The sequence below is a fragment of the Sorghum bicolor genome, chromosome 1 (assembly GCF_000003195.3).
Source record: "Sorghum bicolor cultivar BTx623 chromosome 1, Sorghum_bicolor_NCBIv3, whole genome shotgun sequence".
Classification (NCBI taxonomy): Eukaryota; Viridiplantae; Streptophyta; class Magnoliopsida; order Poales; family Poaceae; genus Sorghum; species Sorghum bicolor.
In genome coordinates this window covers 3,906,844-3,927,735 of record NC_012870.2, presented here as the reverse complement: position 1 = coordinate 3,927,735, position 20,892 = coordinate 3,906,844, and the positions used below count along the sequence as shown (strand labels likewise).

The following is a 20,892-nucleotide window of genomic DNA, read 5'->3' as shown; positions in this document are numbered from 1 at the left end:
TCTGCGCAAGGGTTTCGACTCCTTCGTTCTTCTCGTCGGTTGGTCTCTTTGGAAGGAGCGGAACGCGCGCACGTTTCGGGGGGAGTCATCCGCGGCTCTAGTTCTGTTCCTGAAGATTTGGGACGAAGCCTCCTTCTGGTCGGCGTCCGGTTATAGAGGTTTAGGCGCCCTGCTTGCAACTGCTGGCTGAGGCTTTTGTGATTCCTGTGTTCGCTTCGGTTTGTTCTCGGCTTTGCCTGCCGAGTTTTTTTCTTTGGGGAACTTGTGTTGTTTCAAACTTTTTCTGCTTAATGAAATACACGCTGAGCGTGATCTAAAAAAAATGTCTCAACCTGCATCTGAGTACGTTGAACCTATACAAAAAATTAAATGTGTAGTTAGACACATTCACCTTGGTGCTCTCATAAATGCATTTATATATACTAACAAAATTAAAATGGTCGATCCACCACCTGATATGCCTCCCAAGGGCAAACTTTTTATAAAATTGATACAACTTCTACTTGGTCCATGACACCTATTGTCTCCATGGGTTGTCCAAAATTGTGTTCTCTAACCATCGGCGCCTGCAGGCTATGATTGTTCCTAGAAACGGCTGCTGTGGATATGCATATTGATTACCATCCTTGTCGTTGGACTCCAGGTTGAGTGTGATGATTCCAGCAAAACCATCAGCCACTGCTACTTCATTCACAGTGAACATCATCCCCTAATTTGGTAGAATATGTCCTAACAAAAAAATAATGTGCACGGGGTCAACATATTTCGTGAACCCTCTCTGTCAACTAACAAGCTAAGTACTGCAACGGAGCATACATATAGTTTTAGAATACACCACCTAGGCACCTATGTTGAAAACTTAAAAAAAGAATGTAACCATTAAATGATTTTGAATGAAAAAAGTAGTCAACTATAAAGTTGCAAATCCCTTTGAGTACTACAACTATTTTCATATTGTGTCTCCATTCGATGTCATTAGAAAATCTTAAAATATCAAATTCCAATCCTAATGAGGGAATTTTTATGTTGTGTGAATTTTTCTTGCAGGCTAGCCTCCACATCAGTTAGCTTGCAGTTAGGATGTAGGGATTTACACTTGCAATATCCTGATGATGCATACCGACAAGATCTTGAACTATGCATCCCAAGATGACACTATATGAGCTGTTCGAGAAGATTAGTAGTTAATGTGAATGAAATCAAGGCTCTGTATGACCTAGTCAAGAAAATTAGCCGTGTTGTGGTTGATGATGTGCTGATGAATAAGGTCTGTAAGTTCTACTAATTTCTTTGAGTGTGAAGTGGCAGTGAATGGCATTTTGTTTACATGAAGCCATGATGTCCGATCTCTTCTTTGGGCTTTGCGTATTATCTGCTGGAAGAATTTTAATTAGCCCTGTTTAAGACCAACTTGAAAGGATAGCATGTTTAGGGTTTAGGGTTTAAATATGGTAATAAAGACACATTGATGTTATTAATCCAAAAAAATCCTAAGCCACCACTACGACCATTACTACTAATTGCAAAAGCATTACATAGCCTAGTTATCGCGGTTTTACTACAGTGAATGGTGGTTTTGCTACAGTAACTATGGTTTTTTCTTTTTCTTTTTAAATTATTTTGGCTGAATTTTGAAAAACTATAGTAAATCACAGAAAAATCATTAAATAGAAAATCTAATTTTTTGGACTCCAAATAAATAGATCTCCTACTACAACAAAAAAAGAACAAAAGTAAGACTATTTCTTCGTACGACATATTGTTTAGTTTCGTCGGTCCACCAACGAAAAGGAGGTGGAATTGAAGGCAGTCGTTTTGCTACTATTAAAAACCATGTTATGGATTTCAATCTGTTATTGTCAACCAATTGGAGAACCTTGATGAATTATCTTTTATTCGTTGTTTGGTTCTTCACCAAACCAAAGGGGGTTGGAGAGGACTGAAGGGGATTGAGGGAGATTTTGACTTGTAGGGGATTAAATCCCCCTCAATCCCCTCTAACCCCCTTGGTTTCGGGATGAAACGAACAAGGCTTTATGGGGGCAGAAAGCTAGATGCGCACGGTTCATGATTGCCCTGTTCTGCTAGGTTGGGCTTACAACTTTGTTTTGGTATATACATATCAGGATGTAGCTAAGAGCTGAATCAATGAAAACTATATCTGTTTTTTTTTGTGGTTAATATTGGAATGTTTAGGCCTGTTCTTGGTGTGATGCATGTGGTGTGACAATTGAAATTGTTGGGTGCATATAGATTTTCATAGATTGGCCTCTGAAACTGTATATAGAATCTTGATATAATAGGTAGCTCTCCTGTCCATTTGTTATTTTTTTTAAAAAAAAGGCATATAGAAGCTCTAAAAGTTCTTGAACCATCTGTTGTATAGTTGGAGCAATTTCAGAAATTGGTTCAGGCGTGCTAGCAAGATAGTACAGGAAACAAAACAGAATTACTGTACAAATGGGTTGTTTGTGTTCTAAATTTGTATCTCTCTTTATTCTCATAAAAGTTGCCTAACCCCTTCAAATTTTGTAAGGATAATATAGACAGCGCCCTAAATTACCTCTAGCTAATCATACTACTACTACTACTACTACTACTACTACTACTACTACTACTACTACTACTACTACTACTACTACTACTACTACTACTACTACTACTACTACTACTACTACTACTACTACTACTACTACTACTACTACTACTATGTTTTCTGATCTCTCAAGGGCTTAATTGCTTGTGGAGTTTACACCTCTTGTTCTAACATAGTTTCCTCTGACCGTATTTGAGCATACTAGTAGTGTTTTCATAGCTCAAGTTGACATGCTTGCTTAAACCGTTAGGGATTGGAGTCAGGTGCTATTAGTGGTGCTCTATAAATTTCCATGAAGTGTGTTACACTGAGGAAATTGAAAGATCTAGCATATAGTTATTGTTGATAAAAGGGTATATATTTGGTATGACTGAGTTGTAATTCATTGTGGTGTGTGTCACGTTTTGATTATCTTTGATGACTGCTCAAGTCATGTTCTTGCTTCAAAGTCTATATCAGTATTTTTTTGTTGTTGTATCGATGACCAAAGTTACACATCTGGGGATGCCTGTTGAATTGTAAATAAAATATAAAATAAAATAGTAAATTAAATCTTTGTGGCCAGAGCAGTTATATCGGAAAATTCATGCATTTGGGTTATTCAGCGAAATTGAGCGAGCAACTTGTTACATTTTTTCAAAGTCAGTTTGAGGAACTCGCAGGATATAAACCATTTCTAGCAAGTATGCTAAAATAACTGGGGTCAATGATTGGTTAGATAGGTGTAAACCTAACTAATTTTTCATTTGGCTTTCATTACTAGCTTACGGTCAGATGCTTGAGAAGCACATTGCACAAAAACTAACAGAAAAGGTAAACACTTGTGTTGGCTGGTGATTTGATGAAAAAAAATCTAGGCTGGTCAATATAGTCCTAACATGTGCTCTGTTGGTTGACCTGTTGTTGCTGGATACTTGGGCAGTTTTGCAGCTACCCATTTGCCGGTGTACGGCCATGTTCAACTTCAAATTAACAAGGATCAGCCTAGATTTGTACATCATTGTAACTTTAACTAGGCGAAATATTTTTTTATTCCCTCGACTATTGCGGTGTTGGCAAGTATGCGAATCTGCGATATTTCCAACTTAAGCAACTCATTGGGAGAGGCGAGACCTCGAGGGAGCTCGCCTTATCATTAGTGGTTGTCTTCTTCATCACTTCTTCCTTTCTCACTACGATCTTATCGCATCCAGCCTTGTGAAGGTCTTCTATGTCACCATCTTTCCCCTCCAAAATCCCTAGCGGCGCTATCACCATCACATGCCAACACAACAAACCACGATCACACTATCTTGATCCTGTCAAGGTCGGGTAGCCAAGCAAGGTTGGCCCCTTGATCAGCCCGAAGCAGGCCATGGGAATGGGAATGGGTAGCGTCGCGGCCAAAATTCTTCATGACGGTGAAAAACCCCGGCAGAGTTAAACCCCTAGGGTGGGCGTGCAGTCACCGCCACCGCTGTCGCTCCCTAGGTCACGCATGCGAGCTTTGTGTCTAACGAAACTTGATAAGAATTAGTTAAATTTAGCTTAGGACACAAAGCAACAACCCAAACATAGATTTTTTTTTCTAGAATTACATAGTACAATGTAGACGTCCACAATATGCATGTGCACTCACCCTTATAGTCTAAGCATAGATGTGAGAAGGAATATAGTTTTTTGGAAAAATTCTACTTTTCCTCCCCCAACTTTTACAAAAATTCATTTTTCCTCCTTCAACTCGAAAACCGGGCAAACCATCTTCTTCAACTTTTCCAAACCGTGCATTTTACCTCCCTAGAGCTGTTCCGAATGAATGGTGGTTTTGCTATAGTAACTATGGTTTTTTCTTTTTCTTTTTAAATTATTTTGGCTGAATTTTGAAAATTATAGTAAATCACAAAAAAATCATTAAATAGAAAATCTAATTTTTTGGACTCCAGATAAATAGATCTCCTACTACAACTAAAAAAAGAACAAAAGTAAGACTATTTCTTCGTGCGACATATTGTTTAGTTTCGTCGGTCCACCAACGTGCGACGGCCCTGCAACTTCCGTCCCATGTGACCAAGGATCGATTCCCACGCCGCCTCTTTTTCTCTACCAATTTAAAAATTATTAAATAAAAAAACGTCTCTGGACTCCCGGTCTACTGCCCTTCCCGTCGTTGCCCTCCTCTTAGGAGAGGGTCAGGAGGCATGAGGTGGAGTGGCTGGCTTGGTTCCCGGTGCCAGCTTCATTGCCAAGGTTGTCTTCGCAGTCCTCCCTTCTGTCGACAAGATCCGCACCGCCGTGGACCCCCTGGCTAATTTTCTTGTAGTCTGGTTGTGCAACTCGATGGCTTGTTGGCGATGGTGCAAGTCGTCCTCTCCAACGCCCCCACCGTGCGGCTTAAGGCAACCACACACTTCAGGAAGCTGCTGTCTCTTTGTCAAGCTCCTCAACTCTCACATCGAGAATGTTCATAAACAGGCATGCACTAAATTACAAGAGTTACTCTCTTCTATATGGGACTTATGTAGAGTGATGCTTAGGTTTTTTTGTTTTTGTTTTTGCAGGCTATATGGCTTTAGGTAATGTTGGTGGTGATTCCTCAACGCGGAGCCGAGGAGTCAAGCGCCTTGTTTCCTTGGACAATTGAAAAAAGTAGTTGCGCCTTCTATCTTAGGACGGAGGGAGTATGACTCAATAGAGAGCTATTTGGGGGTTATGATTCAGTTATCAGTTTTCACGTGAGTACAATTGAGTACATTGCATAACCCTGCTCTTTGGGTGTGATCTGCAAACCTGACAATAGATGAACCTTATTGTTTGGAAGCCTTGTTAATCGACGTCATGAACAATACATGACAACACTTGATTATTATAGTAAGTATCTACAGGCTGCCCCAATCCTCTTTTCAGGAGCTTGTAAAAAAACATAACCCACAACAATTTCTTTCCTTCAATGGGTGTATATATTGATGATGCTCTATTTACATAATGCTCGTCTGTTTGAGAGAAAAAGTTTATCATATCTGTGACCGTGCTACATTTGTCATTAGCTAAAAAACACTGGGTTATGTAATGCGTTGGTGCATTGAGCATTACCATGCTCCTTTCAATAGTTTGAAATCACCTTGCCCCAGCTAGTATTTTGTCAGTGTTTGGAAAACTAATTCAGCCCTCATTCAACGCAAATACATTCTAGCAATGGTACTTGTTACATTGCTAGTGTATTTTTGAATGTGGAGCAGGGTGAGGATTGCTATACTGTTGAGACCCAATTGTCTGATATGTTACTACTTATTAGTAGTGCCGCAATTTAACCATCTGCATTGTAGGATTGCTATACTCCTAAGTACAAATAAATGATAGTACTAATGGATTGGTCCTGTATAATACTCTTACTTTCCAATTGTCTGATATTCTTGTTTTTTATTTGAAGATCTTTTCTATGATGACAGAATCCATTGTTTAGTATTCCTGTTGGCTTCCAATTTATGCATTGTTTCTGATGTTGTATAGATAATCTTCTGTTGAATTGATGCCGAATCCAATTTCCTGTGGGTTTTATGGTCAGACTGATGTCAAGACTCAGGCCTGGTTTCACTAAGCTTACATGGGTAAGGTATTCAGTGTTGCTGTTAAGACTGATCATTTCACCTAACCGAAAATACAGATGCACTACAATGGTTCTGTTGGTTCAGATGCCTGTTTGGTATAGTACAGATGCACTTCAATGCTTCTGTTGATTCTATTATTTATAGCTTTCAAGAGCATCTAGCAGCACAAAGAAAGGAGCGAGAGAAGGAAACTTAAGAATTGGGATTTAAAAAGCAACTAGCTAAGGAGAAACTTGAAAAGAAGAAGCAAACTTGATTGATAGAAATATGTCATGGTTTATTCTATCAATTTTATTCTGTTGACTCGAATTAAATTTTGCAGGAGATGATCTTTTGGCGATTGCTACTGACAAGAGCGAATTTGTCCGCAGGGTGACACTGAGTCCAAGCCAATTAGCCTGCACTGGAATCTACTCCTAAATGTTAAAACAAAATTGACAGAGGGACACTGCAACTGCAATTTCAATATGAGAAGGCTGATCAAGTGAAACGAGACTATATCATGAAATTATTTTTGATCCAAATCTTGTTTTTTGAAAAGTTCAATAGTATCATCGTAATGTGCCTTAATTCTTAAATCTTGCTTTTATCATCCCGGGAGTTGTTGCAGGTAGTTTGGTGAACCATGAAACTTATTGAACAGAATTAAACGGAAATGTTATTAAAGAGTCTGAATATTAGAATGAATTTAAGGTATTTGATTTTATTAGATTTTATTTACTACAACAAAAATTGAAACGGTGAGACTATTTATTGCACAAGAAAATGAGTATGATTTTAGAATAAGTGTTTTATTTTGAATTTGGTATGTCATGACCAGTCCCACTGTGTTGTGGTAATACGACCATGCTGACATGCTGGCTTTACCATCATCAAATTCCGGTGTGGCAATGTGCATTGATGTGTCACAGTGGACGGAGTGTTGGTCTATGTGCTCGTCGATCTCGTATGTGGCCGTCACTCATCACAAGTTGAGGTGGTCGAAAATGGAATGTGGTCATTGCTCATCTTGCACTAAGGTGGTAGTGTAGTCGTGTTTCGTAAAAAAGGGGGTTCATGTGTGTTGGAGGGCCGACGGAATTTGTCAGAGACACAAAAGGAGTTTAGATGAAAGATAACTCATACAAAACCTTTATAAAGACCTATGGAATACTGATGTTCTAAACATCGTGACTGCAGTAGTTGTTTAGATAATGCTATAACACACGTTCATGCATATATTATCGTATTATTGTGTTTTCCCGTTACAATGCACAATCATTTAAGGGCTTTTTGGATTAAATATTACTTTAATGTCGATATTTTTATAGTATTGTTATCTTATTATGCGATACGTGTGTTTTTAGTAAAAAAAATTAGTTGTCCGATAGCAACGCATGGGCACACTACCTAGTCTACATAGTAAACATATAATATGGTATGCTGTAGTAAAAAGTTTTTGCTATAAAGATTTTTTCCTTTTCTTTTTTTATTTATTTGGCTGAATCTTTGGAAAAATCATAGTAAATCATAGAAAAATTTATAAAATAGAAAATCTTCTTAGACTCTACATGAGTATATATACACAATGAACATATAATGTATGTATGATTTAGTTTGACAAAATAATTATAGAAGCTGCAGCTATGCATTATTTCAATTAATTATAGAAAAGCATACATCTAAAGCTACAATAAAAAAACTATACTAAAGCATAGTATATTATGTATTTACTGTATAGATATGCTCATGTGGAGTCTAAGAAAATTAGATTTTATATTTTATGATTTTTAAAATATTTAGCTAAAATAAATAAAAAATAAAAGACAAAACCTTTATAGCAAAAAATTTGAATCTACTTAAGTGGAGTCCAATAAAATTAGATTTTCTGTGATTTACTATGATTTTTCAAAGATCCAATCGAAATAATTAAAAAAGAAAAAGTAAAAACCACCATCTGGGCCTTTGTTTGAATTTGCGCACGGTACTGCACGTCTGCACTCATGCGAGCCCGGTGGGCGAAACAAAAACGAGCTCGATGGCCCAGGAAAAGTACAGCCGGTCCAACGTCCACCGAGTTCACGCGTTCAGCGTTCTTATCCCTTGGTGTTTGTTTAGGCACCACATCTACCGTCCACTAGCCCCACGATCCGCGTGAACTCGATCTAACGAACCTCCCTCCACCATTGCTTGGGCGAGTTGAAGTCGAGCTGCGTGCCGCATCCGCATCCGTCTCCCCTCCTCCCAGTCTTGTCCACAAGTTCCATCCGGATCTGATCCCCTCGTCAAACCAGTAACACCGATCTAGGGTTTCACCTTTCCCCTTCCTCTCGTTCCTCCACCGGCGCTTGCGCTTCGCGGTGCGTAAGCCATGATTGCGGCCGGGACTCTCGATCCTCCTACCTACCTGCCTCCACCGGCGCCCCGCAGCGCGCCTGCCCCTCCACCGGCGCCGCGCCGCGCGTCTGCCATGACTGCTGCCCGGCGTCCCGCTCCTATCTACGTGTTCAACAACGAAGTGCGTGCGGGCGAATTGATCGGCAGGCCGGGCAAATTGATCGGCAGGCCGGGGGAAGGGTGGACTGAGATTAAGATCGTTTGCAGGAAGGCTTACGGATGCGGGGACAACATCAAGGAGGCGTTGAATGGCCTCAGTCTCCACGTGCTCCTCGGCGACGATCCGCTTGTCAGCTCATCCTTGGCCATCCGCATCAGCCCAGAAGCTCATGAGAGATTCAACTCGGAGCTTGACGGCCGTGCCCGAAAAAACTGCAGGCCGCACTACCTGAACAGTAATATGACTGCGAGGGCCAGCATAATCCTGATGGATGAAGAGCAGGACCTCATGATCATGATGCTGTTCCTGCAGCGCGAGGACCTTCGTGATCTGCCCTACTACCTCGTTTACGACCACAAGAACGCGTCACTCTCCATGATCAGCTACATCCCAGATCCCCTCGAAGTCATTGGTATGTTAAAGCCCGTCCCCAAGCGCACCTCTGACGGTGCTTATGAGCTGTTCCTCATGGCTCGTGAATCTCACGATGGTCTGCCCATGGCTTTTGACATCGACCGGCCGCCCTTTCTCTGCGTGTTCTCTCTGTTGATGGGGGCAAACCTGACTTGTGCATGGGAGATGAAGAAGAGGGTGAGCTGGAATGTGCCGGTGAGCGTCTATGAACGATTCATGACGGACATGACCTTCTCTTTTCAAGGCAAGGGTATTTGGGTTGATCTGTCGCAAGCCATCATGTACTGTGACCTGCAAACCACTGACTCTGTCATTGGTTTTGACTGCATCAAGTTGCCAGTCGGGTGCGAGCTTAACTTGGAGGATGCGTTGGACTGTGAGGAGTCGATGAAGATGTCCCGGACCATGGGCTGTGTCAGGGGCTCAATCTGGTTCGTATGCATTCGCCGTGGTGAGCACAATGCAGATGACTTAGTGACAATGTGGACTCTGGAACTGCCTTGGGGGCAGTGGAAGAATGAGGCAAGGTTTCCTGTCAGAGAGCTCTGGAGGTTCGATGGCTTCAAGGAGGGCGGGTTGCCGGAGGCGCAGGTGGGGTACCCTGTCCTCATGGCAGATGGTACCCTCTGCCTTGTGTTGTATGACGCTTGTTCAGATGTTTCTTCGGTGTATCACATATGCACCTTTGACATTTGGAACAAGAGGCTCCTATGGCATGGGTCTGTTCGTCACCACTCTTTTACTGAGACAGTTGCCATCTCTTCGCATTTCTTCCAAAGGAAGCATGTTTCACACAAGAGGAAGTATGATGAACTCCATCCTGTAGCAGGTCCTGCTTTCGCCGCCAGGGAGTAAGTTCTACTACTACTGAACTGTTCCATTCTGATCTTTGCTTTTCATGCTTGCTTGATTTTGTGACCTGCTTTTCCTTTATCTTAGCTACATAAGAGCATGGCTAGCGCTATCATCTAAGTCCTTGGTCTTTTTGTTTGACAGCAATGTACTGATCAAGAGTCAGGGAGCGTGGTGACAGGTGTCAAGGCAAAAGTTGCGTGTCTTCTGCTGGATCCGGGTTTTTTGTTGCCAGATTGCTCTTAGTAGTTGGGTTCATGTTCCTGAGTACTCGTAGCTTCTTTCGAGCTTTGTTTCCATTCTGCTATGGATGTTTAAGACTCCCCTTAATTTCTTGCAAGTCTTTAGGTACTTATCTTTTGATTGTGCTGCATTTGTGAAACGTTAACTTGTGCCTGTGCTTATATTATTCTATGTGCGGAGCCAGTCGTTTTGTTATTGTTAAACCATGTTGGTGGATGGATGCCAATCTTCTTGTTTAGAATTGGAGAACCTTCATGATTTCTTTTATGGGGATAGAAAGCTAGACGGGTGTGGTTCATGTGGTTTCGGTCTGACTACTACTTTTTATTGGTAAACAGATATGGCAGACTGCTTCTAAGAGTTCAATTGATGAAAATTGTGATGTTATTGAGTTCTGGTTATTGAAATGTTTTGGCTTATTCTTTGTGATCCATGTGGTATGGCAACTGAAATTCTTGGATGAGTATACATCTGCATAGATTGTATATAGACGCTGTAAAAAGTTCTTGAACCACCTATTGTATGGTGGGAGACATCAGAAATTAGTTTGGCTGCACTAGTAGCAATAAGGAAAAAGACAATACAGAACTATAATACAAATGGGGTTGTTTGTGCGTTGTGTCTATCTCGTAAAAGGTGTCTCTGTGCTTATATCATTCTATGTGCTAAGGCAGTCGTTTTGCTACTATTAAAAACCATGTTATGGATTTCAATCTGTTATTGTCAACCAATTGGAGAACCTTGATGAATTATCTTTTATTCCTTGTTTGGTTCTTCACCAAACCAAAGGGGGTTGGAGAGGACTGAAGGGGATTGAGGGAGATTTTGACTTGTAGGGGATTAAATCCCCCTCAATCCCCTCTAACCCTCTTGGTTTCGGGATGAAACGAACAAGGCTTTATGGGGGCAGAAAGCTAGATGTGCACGGTTCATGATTGCCCTGTTCTGCTAGGTTGGGCTTACAACTTTGTTTTGGTATATACATATCAGGATGTAGCTAAGAGCTGAATCAATGAAAACTATATCTGTTTTTTTGTGTGTGGTTAATATTGGAATGTTTACGCTTGTTCTTGGTGTGGTGCATGTGGTGTGACAATTGAAATTGTTGGGTGCATATAGATTTTCATAGATTGGCCTCTGAAACTGTATATAGAATCTTGATATAATAGGTAGCTCTCCTGTCGATTTGTTTTTTTTTTTAAAAAAAAGGCATATAGAAGCTCTAAAAGTTCTTGAACCATCTGTTGTATAGTTGGAGCAATTTCAGAAATTGGTTCAGGCGTGCTAGCAAGATAGTACAGGAAACAAAACAGAATTACTGTACAAATGGGTTGTTTGTGTTCTAAATTTGTATCTCTTTATTCTCATAAAAGTTGCCTAACCCCTTCAAAATTTGTAAGGATAATATAGACAGCGCCCTAAATTACCTCTAGCTAATCATACTACTACTACTACTACTACTACTACTACTATGTTTTCTGATCTCTCAAGGGCTTAATTGCTTGTGGAGTTTACACCTCTTGTTCGAACATAGTTTCCTCTGACCGTATTTGAGCATACTAGTAGTGTTTTCATAGCTCAAGTTGACATGCTTGCTTAAACCGTTAGGGATTGGAGTCAGGTGCTATTAGTGGTGCTCTATAAATTTCCATGAAGTGTGTTACACTGAGGAAATTGAAAGATCTAGCATATAGTTATTGTTGATAAAAGGGTATATATTTGGTATGACTGAGTTGTAATTCATTGTGGTGTGTGTCACGTTTTGATTATCTTTGATGACTGCTCAAGTCATGTTCTTGCTTCAAAGTCTATATCAGTATTTTTTTGTTGTTGTATCGATGACCAAAGTTACACATCTGGTGATGCCTGTTGAATTGTAAATAAAATATAAAATAAAATAGTAAATTAAATCTTTGTGGCCTTATATCGGAAAATTCATGCATTTGGGTTATTCAGCGAAATTGAGCGAGCAACTTGTTACATTTTTTCAAAGTCAGTTTGAGGAACTCGCAGGATATAAACCATTTCTAGCAAGTATGCTAAAATAACTGGGGTCAAAGATTGGTTAGATAGGTGTAAACCTAACTAATTTTTCATTTGGCTTTCATTACTAGCTTACGGTCAGATGCTTGAGAAGCACATTGCACAAAAACTAACAGAAAAGGTAAACACTTGTGTTGGCTGGTGATTTGATGAAAAAAAAAATCTAGACTGGTCAATATAGTCCTAACATGTGCTCTGTTGGTTGACCTGTTGTTGCTGGATACTTGGGCAGTTTTGCAGCTACCCATTTGCTCGTGGACAGCCATGTTCAACTTCAAATTAACAAGGATCAGCCTAGATTTGTACATCATTGTAACTTCAACTAGGCGAAATATTTTTTTTTGTTCCCTCGACTATTGGCTCTGCTCAATTTCGTCTCTAAACTTCTCAAATGTACCGAGATGTTTTTGGTTGCAAGATAGGTGCTTATCCGTTTTAGTGTTAGAATATCAGTGCATCATCCAAAGCTCCATATCGCTGATTAGAGTGCATTTTTTTTCTAGAATCACACAGTACAACGTAGACGCACACTTACTTCTGTGAGCATACGTACTATCGACGAAAGCTAGTTGACAGTCTACCTTAGGGTATACCCACGGTAGTAGATTGTCGGCAGACAGGTGCGCAAGCTATGAACTAGATGGTGACGCAATTTATCCAGGTTCGGCCGCCGTGAGGGCGTAATACCTATGTCATGTCTCTGATTGTATTGATTATGAGATTTGTTGAATTGACCTGAGGGGGTCTCTTGCCTCTCTTTATATAGTCCAGAGGGCAAGGTTACAAATCTAAAAACTAATCCTAGTCGGTTATAATTGCCATAGATAATACGATAGTGGGTCAAACCACGAGTCGTCTCGTAATAGGCCGAATCTTATGGCCCAAGTCTAACCATAAGGGTATAGAGGTTTATACCTCCACACGTACGTAAACCTTATCTCTATGAGCACCTCTAAAGGGCTGAGCCGGCAGATCACGAGATTCACGAAGTCACCAATTCAGAAAAATACAAACACCCATACCAAGTCGAGGACCTACCACAAGGAACCTAACCAGCTGATCTATGAACCTAACCAGCTGATCTATGACTAGTTCGCTGACTAGAGTGCAATTGAAAAGCGCTTTTAGAAGAAACTAAGTACCTAGAAGGCTAAGCGTTTGTCTCATGAGCGTCCGGTCATCATATATTGAGTCGGTGCTTAATAGTTTACCATGTTTATAATGTCTATTTTTTAAATTTTGAAGGGATCTTCAAAGATTTATAATGACTAAAGATCAAGGACGACTAAGAATAACATACCTTTGAATTAAACTTTAAATAAATGCTTGTTTAGTAAATGACTTTTAAAATTGACAATAAAGAAAAGATTTGGCAAAACATGTGACAGGTTCAAATTAAAATCGGATGATTTAAATTTTGGAAAGATCTATGACTAAAATTCACAAACCAGTTTTTAACTTGTGGGACTTCCAAAATAAAAAGGTGGTTCCCAAACTAGATTATGGAAATTGGAAAGACACCTTCAGGTGCAGTTCAACTCTTTGTCATTAACTGCCATTACTGCAAACCGTAATGTGACAAACGTCTGAATACCTCTTTCCGCAGAGCTTTAGTGGATAACAAGATCACTGATTAGCATAACATAGTAGCTAAAAAAAACTCATATTCAATTATTGAATGAGAAAGACATTTTACTTGGAACTTATATAAACACGGTCAATTCTCAGTTCCTTTCTCTTAGAAATCCATTTGGAAGCTGAAAATCCACTTAAAATTACACAACTGAATTTCCTATGCACAGCTGAACTCTGAATGGATTAGGAACAGTGTGATGAAGACTATTAGATCATTTGCCATTCACAGACTTCTTCAGGGAACGAAGAACACTCCACATTACAGTTGAAACAAAGAACAAAACTACTCCAGTAATAATTGCATATTTCAGTCCAAGATTCATAAGCAAGTTCACCAGAAGCCCTGCAAGGACAACTCCCACAAAATTTGCTGTAAAACCTGACCAAAATGGCATGCCTAAAACAGATGCAATGAAGGCCCCAGTCCATGCTCCTGTGCCTGGGAATGGAACGGCAACAAACAACATCAAGCCGAGCCATTGGAATTCCTCAACAGGAGCAGCCTTACGTCGTGCCCGCTCAAAGAGGAGGTCCATAATTCGGGTTGCAGATGCGCTTTTCTGAGACAGAAATGTCGCAAGCTTTTTCAGGTAGAGGATGATAAATGATACAGGCATCATGTTCCTGGGAAAGACACAAGAGAAAATCAAAATCTGTTTATTGAACCTTTTTCTGCAGAGACAACAGTGTATTTTGTATTAATTGAGACTTGTGAACTGTGACAGCAGGCAGTTTTCCTCTTGGACGTGTTACTAAATTGAGCAAAAACATCACTGCAGTGTCAGAGTTTTCGCTTACAAGCATGCAAGGAGTAATCAGTCCAATGATTAATAAACTGCAGATTAATTATCTTTAACTTGCTATTATTTACTATCTTGTTTTCAGTTCCCTGGTACTTCATCTTAGGTTCATTTAAAATTATTCATGTTCCCTTTTGGGAAGTGGAAATTTAATTCAGAAATCAAATACCGTCATCTTCATATTTTAGACTTCCAAAGCATATACTAGGCATACCTAAAGCTAAAGATGATTGGTAAGCTGTTCCAGACGAACTTTGGTTACCTTTACTGTTAAAACACTGAATATAATGATCCAGCATATATTATCTCAGTTCACATGTCATTTAATTATCATTGTGCAGCATATCCTACAAAGGCCTTGTTTAGTTCGCAAAAATTTTTAAGATTCCCCGTCACATCGAATCTTTGGTCGCATGCATGGAGCATTAAATATAGACGAAAATAAAAACTAACTGCATAGTTTATCTGTAATTTGTGAGATGAATCTTTTGAGCCTAGTTACTCCGTGATTGGACAATGTTTGTCAAATAAAAACGAAATGCTACAGTAGCCAAAAACAAAAAAATTTGCGAACTAAACAAGGCCAAAGTATAGACTTCTTATCACAAGGTAGGAGATGGTGATCTATCATATTTGGATTTGTTAAACTATCTGGCAGATCATACCATCTGAATTTCATTGTGTTAGCAAATTTAATTATGGACCTTAGTTTCCGAAATAGCATATATGCAATAGTTTGTGTTGGTATTACACAACATTTGGGGTGCAATCCCTGCCTGCTGGGATATCAGCAATTCATCAAACATCTAGTGAGCAAGTACTAGTGGAACTATCATTTATTTACCAAAAGAGCCGACGAAGACCAGAGATGAAGGGGGATTAATGAACAATACAAACCCAAGAACGGATAGGATGGTGAGGCGGACGGGATGGAGCCGCAACCAGTACCCAACGGGGATCGCCCCCCGCAGCTCGATCACCGGCAGCGTCGCGAGTGCGAACACGACGGCGTCGTCGGGCCATCCGAGCCTCCGCAGCGACTCCGCCACACGCAGCCCGAATCCTGACGCCTTGATCGAGTCCTCCGCCGCTGCCCGCGCCGCGCAGCAGCCGAGCGCGGCGGCTGCAGCGCAGCAGCCAAGCGCGAGCAGCGCCACCCGCTTCAGAACATCCCAATCGGCCGCCACCCGCTCCGTGGCCTCCGCCTTCACACCACCACCTAATGCCGCCGCCGCCGCCGCCGCACACGGCGCCCTCGGGACGGCGGCTCCGGCACAAGAATCGCGGGGAACGGAGGCTCCGGCCCGGAGAGGAGAAGCGGGCGCCCGCAAGCGCAGGGCGGGAGGCGGGTTCGCCCGTGGATGTGACGCGACAAGAGGGGCCCATCTCCGTGACGTCAGCTGGGGCGAGGCCGCCGCTGCGGCGACAACCGAGGCCGCCATGGTCATTGGGATCCCCTCGTGGATTGGATAGGGCTTGGAGCTTTGAATCGATCGATTCCGGCGACGGTTACGAGGTAACGAGTCGTTGGAGGAGAGGTCGAGGCTGCGCGCGGCCTCGCGCCATGGGAGTTGGGAGGGGAGTCGACTGTCCGCGTGACGGCGTGAGTCGAAACCGGGGGCTTTGGTTTGTGATTGTGACGCTGAAAGGTGGAGCCCTTTCTGAAAAATAACGCGCAGGTGGGGTAGGAAAGGCCTGGGACCACCTGTCTGTGATATTTGGGCTGCCCGGGCTGTGTGGCGATGAGCTTATAGCTTGAAAACATACGGAGCTCGTTGGGGAAGAAGTCAAAACTGGCACGGAGCTGACCATTAGCCAGAAAAATTTGCAAAAATTTTTACATTCTTTGTCACATCGAATCTTACAACACATGTATAAAATATTAAATATAGATAAAAAAAATAATTAATTACACAGTTTACCTGTAATTTGGGAGACGAATCTTTTGAACCTATTTAGTCTATGATTGGATAGTATTTATCACATGCAAACGAAAGTGCTAGCCTATTTTCCAAAATATTTTGAAACTAAACAAGGCCCAAGAATTTATTTCACATGGCCTTGTTTAGTTGCTAAAATATTTTGTAAATTTTTTACATTTTCCATCACATCGAATCTTACGGCACATGCATAGAGCACTAAATATAAATAAAAGAAATAACTAATTACATAGTTTACCTATAATTTACGAAACGAATTTTTTGAGCCTAGTTAGTCCATGATTAGATAATATTTGTCAAATACAAATGAAAGTGTTACTATTTCTATTTTGTAAAAAATTTTGGAAGTAAACAAGGCCTAGAAGACGCGAAATTCAACCGTGAAGCTGACAGTCACTTCAGGTCTTGTTTGGGTCGGATGTAGTCAGATTCACTTGATGTCAATTGGGGTGAAATTTATTTGAAATTCCACTCTAATTCATATACATGTGTGAACTAGAATCCGACAACATCTAAATAAGCCCTCGTAAAATTAAACCCACACACATGGAAGTTGTTCAAAACTCATCAAAATCACGATGCCCGGTGTTCCGGGGAGCAGAAACTACCAGCACAACATACAACATAATCTCCAGCTCTGTTCCATTTCTGAAACCATGCAGCAACTCACATGATCCATTCCTTGCAAACAGAACACGCAAACTAACACATTCACACCCAAGTTTCAGAAACTCTTATTGACCCAGGCACGTCTACCATCATTTTCACATAGTTTTTTTTTCCAGCATTCAAAGGGAACCATTTCAGCAACCCCGGCCCAAGCGAACCACTGGAGTCGAGAAACCAGTTACAAGATGGGATTGTATGCACTGCTAAGTTAGGATGAGGAAGATGACATGATGAACATCTGGATCTTCCTCTCAAGCTCGTCCTTCTTGGCCCCGATCACACGGCTTACCTCCTTCCCATCCTTCACTAGTACGAACGTTGGCATCGCCTCTACCTTCCATGTCCTTGCGACCTCCTGCAAAATTCAAAGGTTTGACAAGTTAGAAAGATCCAGTGCTGAATATGTAAATTGGCGTCGCGTGTTGAAGCCTTGTAAAGGACATTTTAAGGCTGCCTGCATCTGTATGAATCAATTGTTTTTCTGCTCCTGGCTTCCTGAGTGGGGACCAGAGTGTGTTTCTAAATATGTTCTCAAAGCATAATCACTAGATAGAACATACAAAAGAAATTTCCAAAATATTGCCTTCTTCCTTTTTGGCAGGCCCCCAAATACCGTCTTCTATGAACATACTTTATGACTGAATTTTTCATATTTGTAAATCAATCAAACAGTAAAATATTTGTTGTATCTCCCTGCAAGTTGTTAGTTCAGATGCATACAATTGGTACACTAAGGGCTTGTTTAGATTGGGAACGAAAATTTTTTAGGTGTCACATCGGATGTGTCGGAAGGATGTCGGGAGGGATTTTTAGAAACTAATAAAAAAACAAATTACATAGCTCGTCAGAAAACTGCAAGACAAATTTATTAAGCATAATTAATCTGTCATTAGCATATGTGGGTTACTGTAGCACTTAAGGGTAATCATGGAGTAACTAGGCTTAAAAGATTCGTCTCGCGATTCTCAACTAAACTGTGTAATTAGTTTATTTTTTTATCTACATTTAATGTTTCATGCATTTGTCCAAAAATTCGATGGGATGGATGAAAAATTTTTGGGTGGGGAACTAAACAGGGCCTAAAAATAGTCCCATGAAGCCTCCATTCAAACCAATAGATTCTTTAGCATAATTAGCATCAACACTTCCACATAAAACAATCCATCACATTCAGGTGGACGCAGATGCAATTTATCTGTGCTACGGACATGATGAAACATTTCAGGGCCTGTTTATAACTAAAGTCTACAAGTAGTGATCTGGTTGATTTCATCCTCGAATATATTGCATCAGATTCAGATGGCCTATATCTTCTCTTTCAGGCAAGAGGACAAGAGCATATGCACCATGTGTCTAATTCTGCTAGTACACGGTCAGCTCATTTCCTAAGTTAGGATTAGGACCCTCAATATCAAATTCGCTTTCCTAAGTTAGGATTAGGACCCTCAATATCAAATTCGCTACAATTAAACACCACTAGGACACTTCATGATTCCTATCCTTGTAGAACTGAGCTCGAGGGTTTCCCGAACGGCCGAACATCTAAAGAATCGAGGCAAATCGTATACAATTCCCCACTCTTCCAGTCTCCAAACTGTTGTTTGACTGACTAAATCACAGAGTATTCCCTAACCACAATACAAACCCCAATCCGGCTATAGCTGCCGATTCCCCTCCCAAGCCACACGATTCCCCTCCCAAGCCACACGGAAAAAGAAGACAAGAGAACGGCATCAGGGCCGCAGGAGGCGTGGCGTACCGCGAGCTCGTCGACATCGATCTTGACGAAGATGGCGTCGGTGAAGCGGGAGGCCAGTTCCTTGAAGGCTGGCTCGATGAAGCGGCAGGGCCCGCACCAGGACGCCGAGAAGTCGATCACCATCTGCCAAGCAAAGAGCGCAAGAGAACCAAAACTCGCGTTCCTCAGATCCAGGGCACCCAAGGCCGGGGCAAGGCAATCAGAGACGAAAAAGTAAGAGGGGGCTAACCAGCTTGCCCCCGTTCTTGTGGGCCGCCCACTGCTCGTCGTAGGTGGTCTTGGAGTGGGCGGCCACCACGGCGCAGTTCGGGTCGTCGGCGGCCGGAGGGGGCGTCACTAAGCTCGAGATGAAGTTGCCCATTGCTGATCGCTCACGCTTCCTCCGGTAGCCCGCTCTCGGGTTGCCCTCGCTGCCCGTCTGTCTGCTTGCTGCCTTGTGGTTGGTTTGTTGTGTCCTCCTGCCGGCGGGTGCTCGTGATGAGGCGAAGAAAGTAGATTAGATAAGCGCCCGCACCGCGCGGCCACGGCACGGTGAAGCTAGGGAATCGGGTGCTTAGGTTATGATTATGACTCCAAATCACGTTGGTCTCCAGACTTTTGACTTTTTCGACCTCCGGCTTTTGACCTTTTCGACGAGAGGTATGGATCAAGGATTTTCTACTACGGGGGCATCATAAAAAAAATGATAAAAGTACATAAATGGTCTTTCAACTTGTTTTGTGTTGTCACCTACTTCTGTATATGTTTAAACTCTCCAAATGTATTTTTTTTAGGTTATCAAAGCATCATCTAGATTCATAACTCTCAAAATAATTTAAATTTTAGGTCCTCAAACTCGTTGCTATGTATAATTTATATCTAAACGAGCTCCAACCGAACTCTAGCATCCCTACATGCTCATCCGCTCTTTCTTCTAGCTGCATCTCCATACTCTCTCCCTCTCTCTTTGCATTCTAACATATTATGGCATCGCATCACTATCACCAACTCATCATCCCTACCCCCATGTCTTCGTAATCATCCACATCAAAGGCCATAGTGTCATCTATAGTTGTGGCATCAAGGCCAAAGCTAGCGCTCCTTAGGTGGAGGAGGTAGGCAAACGATTGGTTTTCCATAATTTTTTTCCTTCAATCAAGAATGAGGTGTGCATCGTGACGCGGAGCATATTAGGTATATTTGAACCTAAATGACACACTATTGCAAATTTAAGAGTTAGATAATACACAAAGACATGTCTAGAGACCTAAATAGCAATTTAAAAGTTTGAGACCTAAATGACACACAAAGATAAGTTTGAGGGCCTAAAAATATATTTTAGGAATTCGGAGGCCTAAATGACACGACGAGACAAGTTCAGATTTGGGTATTATACTCAAATGAGAAATCTCATATAAACTATTATGTAATTCAATGATTATCTTAGGTGAAAAAAATGATAGCTAGAAAACTCTAATTTTACCTTTCTCCTAAAATTTTCAAAAACTTTTAAAAATTAACAAGAGGAGGAAAAACAAAAAAACAAACGAAAACATAACGGAAGGAGGGAAACGCAGTAGAGAGGGCACTCTCAACGGATAGAGTGCAGAATGCACATGTAAAGTTGACAAGAAGATTTATCAACTGCTTATTTTTATCTACTCGGTTCACAGATAGTAGTTCAGATACAGAACCGTTTGGGAGCTATTTACCTTTCCTTTTACCAAAAAAAACATGAATTAGAGAGTTGTTTTAAGGAGCTCTTGAGATGCTTAGCACGGTTTACAGTATTTTTTAAGAAGCGTGCTCTAAGGAGCATCATATTAAAAAAAATGGGGGATT

At 41.2% G+C, this 20,892-nt stretch overlaps 3 protein-coding genes across 3 annotated transcripts; 1 reads left to right on the top strand and 2 right to left on the bottom strand.

The window, feature by feature from the left end:
* LOC110429789 lies at positions 8,310–10,428 on the top strand. Its single transcript, XM_021446383.1, has 2 exons — positions 8,310–9,981; positions 10,127–10,428. Exons 1-2 carry the CDS (start codon positions 8,531–8,533, stop codon positions 10,158–10,160), a joined length of 1,485 nt encoding a protein of 494 aa, XP_021302058.1. The 5' UTR covers positions 8,310–8,530; the 3' UTR covers positions 10,161–10,428.
* On the bottom strand, positions 13,940–16,325 carry LOC8061154. The gene is made up of 2 exons (XM_002463680.2): positions 15,601–16,325; positions 13,940–14,527 (listed from the first exon to the last, which is right to left on the bottom strand). The coding sequence occupies exons 1-2, from the start codon at positions 16,149–16,151 to the stop codon at positions 14,116–14,118; spliced, it is 963 nt and encodes a 320-aa protein (XP_002463725.1). The 5' UTR covers positions 16,152–16,325; the 3' UTR covers positions 13,940–14,115.
* On the bottom strand, positions 17,262–19,657 carry LOC8061153 (thioredoxin H2-2). Its single transcript, XM_002463679.2, has 3 exons — positions 19,301–19,657; positions 19,072–19,194; positions 17,262–17,667 (listed from the first exon to the last, which is right to left on the bottom strand). The coding sequence occupies exons 1-3, from the start codon at positions 19,430–19,432 to the stop codon at positions 17,521–17,523; spliced, it is 402 nt and encodes a 133-aa protein (XP_002463724.1). The 5' UTR covers positions 19,433–19,657; the 3' UTR covers positions 17,262–17,520.

Coding starts and splice junctions, on each gene's coding strand:
- LOC8061154 (XM_002463680.2), bottom strand. CDS start 16,151: ATGACCATGGCGGCCTCGGTTGTCGCCGCAGCGGCGGCCTCGCCCCAG. Junction 14,528..15,600: donor ACCATCCTATCCGTTCTTGG/GTTTGTATTGTT, acceptor TGTCTTTCCCAG/GAACATGATGCCTGTATCAT.
- LOC110429789 (XM_021446383.1), top strand. CDS start 8,531: ATGATTGCGGCCGGGACTCTCGATCCTCCTACCTACCTGCCTCCACCG. Junction 9,982..10,126: donor CCTGCTTTCGCCGCCAGGGA/GTAAGTTCTACT, acceptor TTTGTTTGACAG/CAATGTACTGATCAAGAGTC.
- LOC8061153 (XM_002463679.2), bottom strand. CDS start 19,432: ATGGGCAACTTCATCTCGAGCTTAGTGACGCCCCCTCCGGCCGCCGAC. Junction 19,195..19,300: donor ACAAGAACGGGGGCAAGCTG/GTTAGCCCCCTC, acceptor TTTGCTTGGCAG/ATGGTGATCGACTTCTCGGC. Junction 17,668..19,071: donor TCGATGTCGACGAGCTCGCG/GTACGCCACGCC, acceptor TGAATTTTGCAG/GAGGTCGCAAGGACATGGAA.